The sequence below is a fragment of the Trachurus japonicus genome, chromosome 24 (genome assembly GCF_045865225.1).
Source record: "Trachurus japonicus isolate A0001 chromosome 24, Traja_1.0".
Taxonomy (NCBI): domain Eukaryota; kingdom Metazoa; phylum Chordata; class Actinopteri; order Carangiformes; family Carangidae; genus Trachurus; species Trachurus japonicus.
Window position 1 is genome coordinate 15,925,119 of NC_140930.1, and position 13,747 is coordinate 15,938,865.

The 13,747-nt window shown below is 42.4% G+C and overlaps 2 protein-coding genes across 4 annotated transcripts in view; one reads left to right on the forward strand and one right to left on the reverse strand.

Moving 5' to 3' along the window:
• Positions 1 to 885: 885 nt before the first annotated feature.
• LOC146961734 (F-box only protein 30-like) lies at positions 886 to 6,677 on the reverse strand. 2 transcript variants are annotated; one of them, XM_085770657.1, is made up of 3 exons: positions 6,599 to 6,677; positions 1,937 to 4,063; positions 886 to 1,262 (listed from the first exon to the last, which is right to left on the reverse strand). In XM_085770657.1, exons 2-3 carry the CDS (start codon positions 4,004 to 4,006, stop codon positions 1,068 to 1,070), a joined length of 2,265 nt encoding a protein of 754 aa, XP_085626783.1. In that variant the 5' UTR covers positions 4,007 to 4,063; positions 6,599 to 6,677; the 3' UTR covers positions 886 to 1,067. The 2 variants fall into 2 exon arrangements, with proteins under 2 accessions (XP_085626783.1, XP_085626782.1); XM_085770656.1 differs by having other exon boundaries at positions 6,510 to 6,677.
• Positions 6,678 to 10,386: 3,709 nt separating this feature from the next.
• Positions 10,387 to 13,747, forward strand: part of grm1a (glutamate receptor, metabotropic 1a) — a 32,602-nt gene continuing 29,241 nt past the window's right edge. For both annotated transcript variants that reach the window (XM_085770277.1, XM_085770278.1), the window contains exons 1-2: positions 10,387 to 10,510; positions 11,419 to 12,265. In XM_085770277.1, the coding sequence (XP_085626403.1) occupies positions 11,536 to 12,265 (730 nt within the window). In that variant the 5' untranslated portion in view covers positions 10,387 to 10,510; positions 11,419 to 11,535. The remainder of the gene's footprint in view (positions 10,511 to 11,418; positions 12,266 to 13,747) is intronic.

Sequence of the window (13,747 nt, forward strand, 5' to 3'; positions counted from 1 at the left end):
TGCAAAAGATCTTGCATATTACAATCAGAAATGTAAATTATAACCTCTTCAAGAGGATCTAACTTTATATACTTTAAGCTGCATTTTTCTCGTTTTAATTAGTTTCCTCCATTTCTCAGCACATGCATTCAGTGTATACATATTATTTAAAATCCTTTAATTACAAAAAGCATGCTAGTGGATTTAGTGTTGAAGCAGAATTTGTGTTCCCCACTTAAGCTGCATTACAGTTACGGTACAATTTTTTAAAATTTTCTTTAGTGTAAAACAGTTAATCCTCATGAAATGTTCAGCATTTAGGACTGTTTTATGTAAATGGATGTAGAGCCCTGTAAGCTTTACCAGTTATGTTGAAGTGATCACATACTGTGTATAGTAAAAAAAACAATCAAGTGTTACATTAAATAACTTTGACAAACATTTCAAAGGCTGTAAAGAGTTTATTAAATGGTAGGAAATCACATGCATTATTGGACTGTCCTCATATTAATATCCATCTGTTTAGACCCATGTCCTGACAACCTACAAATCCAGACAAAAGACTTGCATCAGGTTGACACCTTAAACTGGGAAGAGACTAGCTCAATACAGATCAATACAGGAGGGATTAGCAAATTGTGTGTAAAGTGCTGGCATAACTTCTGTCACAGAAATAATGCAATATAACTAGTAATCTGCTTTACCCATGGCTACTACTAGAAGGCAAAATAGTGAAAACATTCAAATCTCTTTCCACTTTCTCAGCATATCTTATAGAATATAATAAATCTATTGTGCATCTGTCTTCAAGAAAATATACTTTCTTACCACAATAAGGGTGCATTTTCAGAAAAAAAAAATCATGCAAAGCTAAATGGTTAGTGTTTTATTTTCTCCACATAGACATCACCCACAGCAACAGACCTTCATTGTGACAAGTAAGGTGTTATTTCATTAAGGCATCTTCATAATCTATAGTGTAATACAAGAAGAGTTAACTGTTTTTCAGAACAGAAAATCTTTAATTGCAACATCCACATAATACCACAGTGACTCTCATGCAGCTATGAGAGGTCAGCCCTGTTTGGTCAGGTGTTGATGTGACGCAGGACGCGACGCAGTGAGTGTCCATCTCGCGCAGTACACATGGCAGGAAGGGGTATAGGTTCTGTCTTGTGCTCCACTACGTTGAAGTGGCACTTCTTAAGGTGGTCCGACATGCTGGGCAGATCAGTGAAACCCCACGACAAGACTGGGCTGAAGGCAGTGCTGAATCTCCACACCTGCAACAGTAAAAAGGATGTTGGAATGAGAGGGTATCACAGTGAAAAATTTTTGTCAAGCTCCTATTCATTTGTAACATCTGATTTCCACACAATTACAACATCCATGAAATCTAAAAGTCCCCCTGTCAGCATTTTGAGAAATACATTTATTTTCTTTCTTTTTTCCCCACAGAGGACCAGATGTCAAGTGTTGATTGGACACACCAGGAAGTCACAGCTAAGAGGCAAGAAATGTCATTTTAATTCAATTCGGACTTTGTATCAAAACAATGGATACAACTTCTAAACTGGTAATTAGCTTTAAAGTTAGTAAAGCCAGTAGGTGGTTGTTGATTGTTGCTACTTTGCTTCCTTTGTGTTAGGCTAAGTTTACTGGCTGCTCCTTTAACAGCTGACAGGCTGGCATAAATCTTATTAAACATTAAAAGCGAATAAGCACATTTCCCACAATGTTAAACTCTTTCTTCACAATTAATATACAAATTCAAAAGATTTTAATGTGTATGGGGATATGATACCATAAAAGTATGGTCATATTATTCTTTTCTTTTTTTTATCATTGGTATTATATGGTGTAACATCAGCAGTGAGGAATATTGGCATTTACAAATGTCCATACTTTTTCATCTTGAAAATCTCGAAATACAGCAGTTTTACAATTTTCTACTCACTCTATTTTTGACCTGCCATGACACAGTGGCATGAGCACTGGGGGCTCGTCTTCGCTCCCACTGCAGCTCCACTATGCCCCTGGTCTGGAGGAGACTTGCACACACTTCCCTCATAGTCCGTGAAACTAGTGACAGCTGGCACAAGCTAAAACTGTCTAGGAAGCCAGCTATGTGCCACAGTATCTCAATGGGCAGCCCACTGAATTGGTCAGACTGGGAGTCACCCAGAAGTTTGGCTTTCGGGCAAGGCTGAATCCCAAATGACCTGAGGTTCCTGTCATGCACCACCTTGGCCCCCCGGGTGGATGGGTAAAACCTCCGCTGGGAAAATGTGCAGCCGTAATATGCCAGTGGGCAGCGGTGCTCCATCCAGCCGTTGAGTCCAGCATGAATGTCCCCGTGAACATTTGTGAAGTGGGAAGAAAATTGGTCCCGGCGGAGTGACTGACCACAGACGAAGGGGAACATATGCTGGTAGCGGGGGTTAGCGGGGAGGTAGCGGTTATGTGGGACGGCCTCGACCTCCAAAGCTTCGAGGACTAGACCAAGGCGGAGGGTGCGGAAAGGGCTGGGGTAGGTGAGCTGGGGGGCAGCGTGATCGCAGGCGGATGCAGAGGCCATGTCACCCACTCTAGTGTTTGTTACCAAGATCGCTGCAGGGAAGGTGAAAGTCTGCGTGCCAAAGTCAACACGGTACCCATCAACATAAACTGTATCAGAGATCCTTCTGCATTCTCTGGATTCTTCTAAACAGAAGAGCAGGGCTGCTGTGATCAGATCAATCTCACCTAGACCCATGGGGTCATCATCCTGCTCCAGATCGGATGTATCCACTGCTTTGTCCTCCATTTTGGGTCGCAATCTGTACAGCGACCTGTCTGGGGTGAAACCTAACCGCCCATTAGGCAACGACCCTTGGCCCTGGCCCCTGAAAAACTGGTAATTGTGGAACCTCCGGTCGGACCCATGGTTCTCCAAAAGAACTAGGCCCCTGTCTTCCAAGACCACATGACCAGCCCTCTGTGCCACGCCCGGGCTGACATGTACTGGAGACATCATTTGGGGAGTCACTGGCTCTTGAGAAACACCAGTTCTCTGGTAATCTTGCACCTCGACAGGACAGACCTCCTCCATACACACAGACCCTGTGACTCCTGATTGTTGCCCATTTCTTGAGTTTGAAATCTTCATATCTGTTCCTTTAGGAGCCCAGTTTCCACTTAAACAGCTAGAACAAAGACTTTTGTCCTCTGTCTCTTTATTCAACCCGTCAGCAACTACGGGTGTTTTGTCTTCCAGTCCATTCTGAAGGTCTTCATTGCTGCTCAGTCTGCTCTTTCGCAGAGCAGCTTCTCTGTTCGTGCTGCTGTCAACAGAACTGGCGCTGCTAACAAAGTCTAAAGCGGCAGCTAAACTTCTTGCAGTCTCGACTGTGGCTTCGTAGAGTTTACTGAAGTGCTCCTCGTTCAAGCCATTGATTCCGCTGACAATCTTCTCCTTTGCTGAGCCTGGTGGGGGAGGTTGCAACTGATGTGAGATCGATGGCTTTGAGGGTGAGGAGGAGGCCTCAGGGGTGCAGGTTGGCAAAGTTGAGTCTTTTGCCCTGTTCTCCTTGCTATCAGGGACAAGCGGATCTCCCTCTGCAGTTGGTGCCATCGCAATGACCTTGAGGGACTCGAGTAGTGTGCGCTGGTCCTGGAGTGCAAGTGCCATATCGAGCTGCTCCACCTCTTCCACTCCACGGCTCAGGCTCTCATAGGAAGTATAGTCCAGGCAGCTCACCGGCCATCTGTTCCACTCCATAGTGCAACACACCACTCCAGCTGGACACACCTCAAGATGCCCATACATCTGGTTGCGCACCAGAGATAGGGGGCAGCCATAACCGCTGTTTAGACAGGGGACCCTCAGTAATGGGCACAAAAGTTGGTGCTCATCAGCTTTGCAGGAGTGAAATACGGCCCCACACACTAAAGGACATGTCATAAGATCACAGGAAATTCCTGGTTCAGGTCTGACCATGCATCTCTGGTTAACACACAACATACAGTGGACATGGTCCTCCTCCATCTTCAGAGCTGACAAGGTTGAAAGCTCCTGGGAGTGGCTGTGAGAAAAGCCACTGTCCTGGAAATACAAGACAAAACAAGACTACATTAGTCTCTAGGAGGGAAATTAGTAGGCTAATGTTTGGTGACGTCTACTTAAGTATAAATATCTGGTTTGTGCCACTGAGAAAAGACTTGTGTTACTGGGAAAATATGGCAGCACACTAAAATTAAAATATAAAACTAATATTTCAAGTCATATCGACACATTAAATGAAATCATATAAATTATTCTACTTTTAAGTATTGTACAATAATGTGCCAAATTGCCCTACTAAGGCTTTTATACGTAGCTCAAATGTTAATTTGTACGAGAGCTTTGGCCCAACCTTGAATGCCTGCCATAATTACTGCAAACCACCAGATGTCACTGTGAACCATGCCCCTAAGCTTTAAGTCTTATGTTGGCACGAAAGGGAACAGAGCTGCAAAGTTTCTTGAGGCTTTGTTTATCCATCAAAAGAAATACAACAGCACAGGAAACAGGCTAAAAATGCAAAAGGGATGGAGCAAAGAGAGTGCAAATCAAACTAGAAAGCTAAATATGGATACAGAAAATACAGTAAACAGATCAGAATAGTGTACTTTTATGTATTTTTATATGCATTAATGTTGTAAATGTTCACTAAACAGATTTTTTACCTTCCTTCCTCATGTCCCTTAGCAATTTAAAATACTGGGCATGTTTAACACACTACATAAAAATGCAAATATGCAGTTAATATCTATGGCTCTGTCCCAGATACAAGGAAATATTTACTGTGGGACCTGATAGGTTGGCTGAATTTACTGAGTTGCATTGTAAAAATAGCACTGATCATTTCTTTTTCTTTTTTTTAATTAATGGAGGGTTTACATCTAATATCTAATGACAGCTGGTTCCATCATTTTGGAGCAGCAACTGCAAGACTCCCTAGTTTTTACAGGTTGGCCCATTTTAATTGTGACGTGAAAGTGATTTGAAATGTTTGAAATATCATGGAACAACTTTCTCATGTGTATTTGACACATAACTTCCAAACAAATTGAATGACTAAGCAAATCTTAATTGTCTGAGGCGCTGCCATTCTTTCCCTAGAGCCTGATGGGAAACAGTGCCCCCACTCCACCCTATGTGGAAGTGAAATGGAGTCACGTGATGCATCCAAAAGGCTGTCTCATACAAGTACCTTATTAGGAAGCTTACCAGCTCGATATCAGGGAGGTGAAAACCATTCCTTTCTTGCTTTTGGAAAAGAGATTACTGTGTTAATTCCATACCACATACTAATTCTAAGCCGATTTTTGGTCTGTTGTACTGTATGTTCACACTAAAAAGTACCAAAGTAAAGAAGAAAAAAGGTCTTCATACTCTTTGTTTTGATTGAATGCAATGAATATGGCGCACTGTCCATCAATGTCACACTCAAAGCTCTCCACAGTAAAACATTGCATGAAGTAGCAGCAGGTAGTAAAGATGCATCCCCAGACCTTGCAGAATAAAACATTTTACTTTCTCCTTGTCAAATCAAATTGACAGGATAACTCAAAAGCTGCAGTTTGACCAGCATCTGATGATTTCCTATTAGTGCAATAAAGTGGGAACATATGTTGAATTATGAAATCAACTAAAATAACTTCTAATAAGTAGACAAAAATACTACTAATGTATTGCATGGACTCAGCAAGTGATATGATAGTTGAGGGTTGTAACACTTGAATACCATCTCTTAACTATACATAAAGCACACGAGGATACAGGAAGGAGACTATTGATGTGTTTCTTTCTCTACACCCAACATGACCTACTTACAGCGCTAATTACATGTGTCAACAGAGAACTGACAACCTCACGGTGTGTTCTGCAACTGAGATGCTAATTTATAATGTAGGCTAACGGTACGTTGAGTTAACATACAAACTGTCTGTCTCTTTTCATGCCTACAGTACTTTGCTTGGCTATAATTAGAAATGCAGCTTGCATGGGCATCAGTAACCGTGCATCATCTAACTCACTGAGCTAAAAACAAAAAGGAAATCCATAATTATTCTAACAAAAACTATTAACTGTGACAGATACCTACAATTGCAGTCATGATCAAAGATGATTGACTGTTTCTTAAAAAAAACAGACAAAAAAAAAAGTACCTTCAACACTGAGGCAGCTTCCTACTGTGGCTAATTCATATCCCTGATGTACAGCTGAAGTTAACTTAAATTGTAGAAAAAGAGCCGACGATAACAAGTGAAGCTTTAGTTAAAGTGTTCAGCGGTTTCTATTCACCCCACTACTACAGCCCTGTTTGTTATCGACGACTCTTTCTGTATTTAATCCACTTGTTTTTGTAACAATGACATGCTAGCCTGCACTGGCCCGGCTAATGGTGGCTAACAACAGATAGCAGCCACTTCGGGAAGTTGAACCGATCACAACAAGCTAAACTCCCGCTCCGTGACGTTGTGTTTGCATGCGAGTAGTTTCTCACCTTATGGTTGTGCGAGCAGCAAAACGTAGATTAAGATGTGTTTGATAGCTCAAATACACAAATACAACTAGCTTTTAAACTGTAGTTACCTCTATGGAGAAATTGCTACAGAGCTAGCAGCAGCAGCAGCGACATCTCACATCTCACTCTCAGCCTCCTTTTTTTCCCCTTCCTGTCAAAACTTTATTGACTACAATTTACTTTCACGAAAACAACGAGAAATTTTATGGTAAGACATATAATACTAATTAGTTGTGTTTAAGGTTAAACTCGTATATTAAGGTACATATATAAGAAAACAAAAAAACTCTAAAAATCAGTTTTGTTTTGATTTTGTGTTAGGCTACTTTGTTTTTTGTTGTTGTTGTTAGTTCAGTTTGTTTTGTAATTGTTGCCCCCGGAATTTGAGGGGTTTTTTTATATATTAAAATGAATTATCAACGGATAAAAAATTGTTCTTCCCCACTGTTTTGTTTTTGCTTTGCTAAAATTATGAATGAATCAATAATAAACCAAAAAAAAAAGGAACAAAAAAATGTATGTTTAAAATGGCATTAAAATATATTCAAACAAATGGTCATTGCCAAGTTAAATTTCCTTTGATGGTAGGCTATGTCCTTCAAATCTGACAAATCACTTCAATCTCACTGCTTTGCCCCTCTTTTTGTAGCAGAGTAAGTAACCAGTAACAAACAGCAGAGGTCAGCATTGCACAGTTTTTGCTTGAAGCCGCCTTTCCAGCTGCCAGACCAGTGACTGTGTCTGAACTCGTTGTCGTTAACAGGGGGAGACGCCACGTTTCGAGGTCGGGGTCACCTACAAAACAGCATCCCTGGAGCTGGAGCACCTGACTCATGGACACATCAGCAGGACAGTGCTCAACCGCAAAGAATATACTTGTCATGAGGTGTTGAAACAAACCTACGCAGTCAGTGGGACCATCACTACATGATAGCTATATAAAATCTAAAATAATTATGTAAAAAAAAAAAAGGCATCAGAATTTCCAAAAGCATCATAACAACAAACACATGTGCATATGAAATACAATCCAAACAATACATATTTCAAGTTCTTGAAATGCACAAGCTTAAAATGGATTCACATAATGACTTCATATTCATATATAAGTTGTATGATGAACTGATACATCAATGAATGAGTGGTCACTCTATTGTGCCAGGTAGCCATTAACTTCTGATACTACCACTGTAAGGGCAGGCCAACATTGAAATTGAAAGAAAAAGAGGCCGTCAAAAGGGTCTTCATAATCCAACCCAAGCTCAGACTCATGCACACAGAAGACTCTGTATTGTTTTGTCAACTACCCGATTCAGGAGACAGATAATAAGTTGGTAAAGATAATGAGGGATGAGTGCATGCATGTGTTGGTGATGTTAAAATGCACAATGAAAAAAGTCACCAAGACAATATTTTGGAGACAAATGGGATTTTGGAGCTAATAGTTGTTGATTATCCAAATATAAATCTGCAGCAGAGTTTAGTGTAATTTGGTAAATTATAAAAACCATGTTACTCATGGAAAATGTATGTGGTAGGCCTATATTTTATTTTAGTTCAAAACTTTGGATTTCCTCCTCATTCTTCTTTTTTTTTTTAACACAATTCAACTTGACTTTATCATGAACTTTGCAAGTCACCTTCATGCTGAGCACCTGATTTATTTTTGCAGCTGTCTGCTCTATGCTCTCCTGAAAGTTTTCAGCTGAAGTGGCTTAATGTGGGATTTTAGGCAACAAACCAGGTGTTTATGCAAGACTATGTGCTGTCGTCTGTAATAGGTTGTCAATGCGGAGTCAATGAAAAGGACAGGTGTGACTGAATAAGTGCCAAATTTCCTGATTACCCCCGACTTGTGCGAAGCACGGCCTAACATGGAACATGAAAAATAGTGCTGCCAAAGGGCTGATTGATGGGATTTATGTTTTCTGGAAATAAAACAAAGCTGTATGTCTATTTCTCTGCCCCATCCAATTTTTCACACGCATAAGCAGAGACAGAAACATCAATATTACTGACTGAAAGCGAGAAACACTCCAAAGCCTGAAACAAACATAACAAAACAATAGGCTACAACATTTTCTTAATTGATGACTGTCTCCTGGATTGGTCTCTCTTCACCAATGCTTAAAGTAGTAATATTGCTGAAGCCATTGTTGGAAAGCCTTGAGGTCAGCCAAAGCAGACTGCAGTCCTGGAATAAACCGAGCACCGTCGCCCTTTGCCCTCAAGTGTGGCTGCAGCATCCAAGTAGTCTCTCCTTCTCAAACATGTCACTTTTATTCAGGTTCAATATCAGATGCTCGCTCCCAAGGCCCCGGGCACCAGCAGCGGCAGTGTCATAGCGACTCTTTTACAAGTTTATTTGTGATTTATACCGCCTGGCATGAGTCACGACAGGACCCTATCACGTAAACTGTATAAATGCACCCCCTCCCCACTTTTCCTCCTTCTCCTCCTCCTCTTCCTCCTCCCCCTTCCTCCTCTTCCTCTTCCTCTTCCTCCTCCCCAGGGAGTGGGTCTTATCTTTGCTTGGGATTAAGGCGCGGAGTTGGACCATGGAACTGGCTCACTGTCTTCACCACCGAGCATCAGAGTGTCTTTATACATCAAATTAACATAAGTTCTCCTCAGTTATAGAGGCGTGTGTGGTGAGTTGTAATTTCCAAATGCAATGTGCTGTTTACTTGGAGTTACATTACTATTGGCCTCCATTGACCTGTTGATTGAAATTTCATCAGCGGCCTTCAACCAAACACTAGGTGGCACAATCTAAAGTGTTGGTTGCTGTCTATGGTTCTGAAAACATCTGCTGTACTCTATAGCATAGCTTGGAGAAGCCACACCTCAGCTTGATTCAAGCAGTTGAAGGTATCAGATGTGACTAACATCGGCCTATGTAAAAACAACATTGTTGTGATCAAAGCATGAATACACAAGAAAATATATAAAAGTCATGAAAAGAGAAAATAACAAGTTAATATGGTTTAGTCATTCGACAGTTAAATAGATACACAATGTTTCATCAGGCAAAATCTGAGCTTAGTATAGATTTGTATTAACCAGTTGTCAGGCTACTTTATTACCAAAGCGCCCACTAGTGGCGAAATCACATGAAACCCAGCAGTGTTTTTCATTTTCTCACCATGTATTAATTAGTCAAATTTGGTTTCAATTTGATTAAACGTTCAAAGTTGCAACAGGTCAAATTGATTAGGTATACCACGCCTACAAATGTTCCTGAGTTGAATCTGTGATATGTCAAATTTTACATGCTCCAGGACATCATTACAATAATCATTAAATAGGCTAATGTGCATTTGATTTAGTGAAATTTGGATAAAATACGTCAGGGACAGAATCCAAAACATGTCCAGCAAAAATTCAAAATGATGGGAAAAGTTGAATGGGCATGGCGTATTTTCAGTAGGTCTATCTCATTAATGTGACATCTCAACACGCTTGCAAGCCAGTTGGCTACCTGACTTTTAAAACTAGGCTATGTTCTTCTTTCAATATCTGGCAGCAGTGATTTCTTACTTCTTTCTTATCTTAAGTTATTCATTGTTTCATTCATTCATTTAAACACAATTGGATAAAGCATTTAAGAGTTAGTGGATACATTATCTATGAAGAAGTTGGAAGGTTCGTGTGATTTCTACGGATGTGGCAGCAGATTTCTCTCTCTTCAGCTCTGATGAGACGTTTCAGGTCTTCCTCTGATTATACATTTATCACCATTTAATCATTTATCATACAGGCGGAAGAGGCATACTGTTAGAAAAGCCAATGGTTGCAGGAGGTGGGTGGGTGAGGAGGGGGGAGAGGGGGGGGGCTTCATGTTCAGTTCTAGAGAGAGGGAGAGAAAGAGAGAGAGAGAGATGAGGGAAAGAGAGGTAGAGAGAAACTCAAGTGAAACAGCCGAGGACCACGCGCTACAGAAGGCGGACGAAGGCACGCGACATGTCTGAAGGATTCAGGTAAGTTTTGATGCAACAGAGAGAAAAAGCAGCTTCATATATACAGTATGTGATGTTAACAGGACATTGAAAAAAAGATGGAAAGGCTAGAAGACATGCTGTTATTCTTCTCTTTGCTAAAGATATTACCATTTCTTATGAATTACCATTATTATTATTAGAATTAAGCGATAATTTCATTATTAATTTCTTGTTATCAATCATTGCTACCTGAGGCTTCACGACAGATAGGAGGAGGAGGAGGAATGTAACGGTGCCGGGGTAAAAGCAGGGTATGTTGTGTGAGTCCTCATGTAGAATTCAATTAACAGAGATCGTCTATCGAGATGTTTGTGTTTTTCTCATCTTCATCAGAAAACTGAGTGAGTCAGGTCGTGAGGAATGTGTCTGTGAGAGGACGACGAGTCCAGGCAACCGTCCCAAACACGTCCTCCTATAACGTGTTTGGAAAGCGCGCTGTCCGCGGTGCTGAATTCTGCTTTCTGCCTCATTTTGTCAATGGGCAGCGAGCTCACACACCGCACGGAGCCTCTCCCCATTCAGAGTTGCTTCTTGGTATTGAAGGCACGATTGTTTTTTTAAAGAAGGTTTTAAAATAACAACAACAACCTGTCCGCTCAATACATACACAGATGATCACGGCACGGTTGGGCAATTCTCAGTGGACAGTTAGTCCTGTCCAGCCACCACTGACCGCTGACCAGCTGGGTGTGAGTTAAGTGCCTTGCTCAAAGGCACCTAACTGGTAGTTGATAAGAGAGGCACGCGGACTCCTCAGCAGTATAGGGATGTAAATCAGGGCGTTGATGGAAAAGGAGCATGCGTGTTTATAGTCAACTCCTGCTATATAAACGTTCAGCACATCTGGCGTCGTTTCTCACAGCAGTTTGTCTCATTTCTCTCTGCAGGTGTGCGTGGATATGCTGCAGGTGTCGTGCTCGCAGATCATGGTCGCTGGGATAAACGTGGATGTACTGACGGACAGCGGATAGTAGTATGCCTGCACAGTTGGCACGGCTCACGCGATGTGGCACAACATGGCACGCGTAAAGATGGGTCTCTTCGCTTTCCTGTGTCTCCCCACGTTTTTCTTCCGCGTCCTCGTGCTCTCCCACAGCAGCAGCATCTATGAGCGGTCGGTGGTCCCCCGCGCCGTGTCCCGCTCCGTGGCTCGCATGGACGGAGACGTGATCATCGGCGCGCTCTTCTCCGTCCACCACCAGCCGTCCGCGGAGAAAGTGGCCGAGCGGAAGTGCGGGGACGTCCGCGAGCAGTACGGCATCCAAAGGGTGGAGGCCATGTTCCACACGTTGGACCGCATCAACGCCGACCCCAACTTGCTTCCCAACATCAGCCTCGGCTGTGAGATCCGGGACTCCTGCTGGCACTCGTCTGTGGCCCTGGAGCAGAGCATCGAGTTCATCCGGGACTCCCTCATCTCCATCCGGGATGATAAGGACGGGTCCAAGTGGTGCATTGACGGCACCCCATCCAACCAGCCTCCACCCAGCAAGAAACCCATCGCCGGAGTGATCGGACCCGGTTCCAGCTCTGTTGCCATTCAGGTGCAGAATCTGCTGCAGCTCTTCAACATCCCGCAGATTGCCTACTCTGCCACCAGCATCGACCTGAGTGACAAGACTCTTTTCAAGTACTTCCTGAGGGTCGTGCCCTCAGACACCCTCCAGGCCCGGGCCATGCTGGACATTGTCAAGCGGTACAACTGGACCTATGTGTCTGCAGTGCACACTGAGGGTGAGACACCATCACTGACCTCCCTAACTGGAAAGCTACTAGAATATGGCTCTGTTATCTGTCAGCAAGTTATATAGATTGATAGTGACAAAACACAAAATATACAGGGTCACCATACAGCATATTAACAGGGCTTTAGAAATTTGGGGTGTGTGATGGGTTGTCGTGAGATCAAGTTGTACATGGGAGTTTGAGAAGATAACACTAAACTGCTGGCTTACCAAGTAATAAGTGATAAGAACGGCCATTAACATACTCAGGTTTTTGTCAGTGGTAGCAGGTCTTTGCAGGAACATGACCATTTTTATCTCTTGGGGAGGACTGGTGCACTCTCTATACATCTCTCTGTTTCTGTCTCACTTACATGCTCTGGCTTTTTGGATCACGTCCCTATATGTGCATACATAAGTACACCACCATTAGGATTTTTATCCACTTGTCTGGAGCAGAGTTGCTGCGTGGATGTTACTTTCAGTGACACGTCTTCCCACGCTTCCCATGCATCATCACAAATCTGGGTGTGCATGTACTGAACGACCTGCCCTGCACTAGAGTGTGGACTCCAAGTTTAATCTAGGTTGAGTAAATTTGTAATGGTATGTGCAACCAAAGCTGGAATGAAATGTCGACATGTTGCCAAGAACACAAGAGACCATTTTTAGGTGTTCATTTCAAAATGTTAAATTAATTCCATGGTTAAGTCAGGAGGATAAGTCTGGGATGAACAGTGACAATACCGCTTCAAAGTTCACCAGGTTTGTATGAATTAGAATGAACGTCTTATCTGAGCAAAACCCAAGGAGTAATAGTGCTCGGTCTTTCATACCAATGATGGGCTCACTTTCTTTTTGGAAGCTCCTTTTGCTCATTTGTTCAGCGAACGGTGCAACAGTAACGGTGGAGACAGGAGGTAAAAAGGAAGAGACGAGTTGGGTAGACAGAGTAATTACTGCGAAGTGAATTATGTCCATGGCTTTTCATTAAAGTCTTAGTGAAACACAGCCAGTGATGTGCACCAAAATTATGACTGACAGGCTACATTACCCAGGATTCCCCCTGAGGAACTGCAGACTCACAGGGAGTGTAAAACATCTTTGGAAAGTCCTATTATAGTCAGGTGTTGGAACGGGGCTTTGACACAGGTTGCTTTCAGATAGATGAAGAGAGGGAGTTAGGGAGCTGTAGTACCTGGAGGCATAACTAGGTGGCGTCAGCTGTCTGACCTTCAGCATACCTGCAGGAGGATCCTCTGGGACTGAAGTCATAATTTAAGAGTAATGAAAGACCAGCCTGGGGAGGGATGGATTTGATTGTAAGCAACATGACTTGGGCAGTCTGAGTGGTAAAAAGTAGGATACCTTAAAAAAAAAATAGGCAAACTTGTTGGCTTAAAGTGGAATTCGGTCTTTCTTTTACACCAATACCTTCTGTATATATAAACTATCAAACTAAATATGTGCTCAGTTTTGTAAGAGACAACAG

What these genes read in the sequence shown, in the direction of transcription:
- LOC146961734 (XM_085770657.1), bottom strand. Translation starts at nt 4,006, where the DNA reads ATGGAGGAGGACCATGTCCACTGTATGTTGTGTGTTAACCAGAGATGC. An exon ending in CATGGCAGGTCAAAAATAGA is followed by an intron (nt 1,263 to 1,936) that starts GTGAGTAGAAAA and finishes TTACTGTTGCAG; the next exon opens with GTGTGGAGATTCAGCACTGC.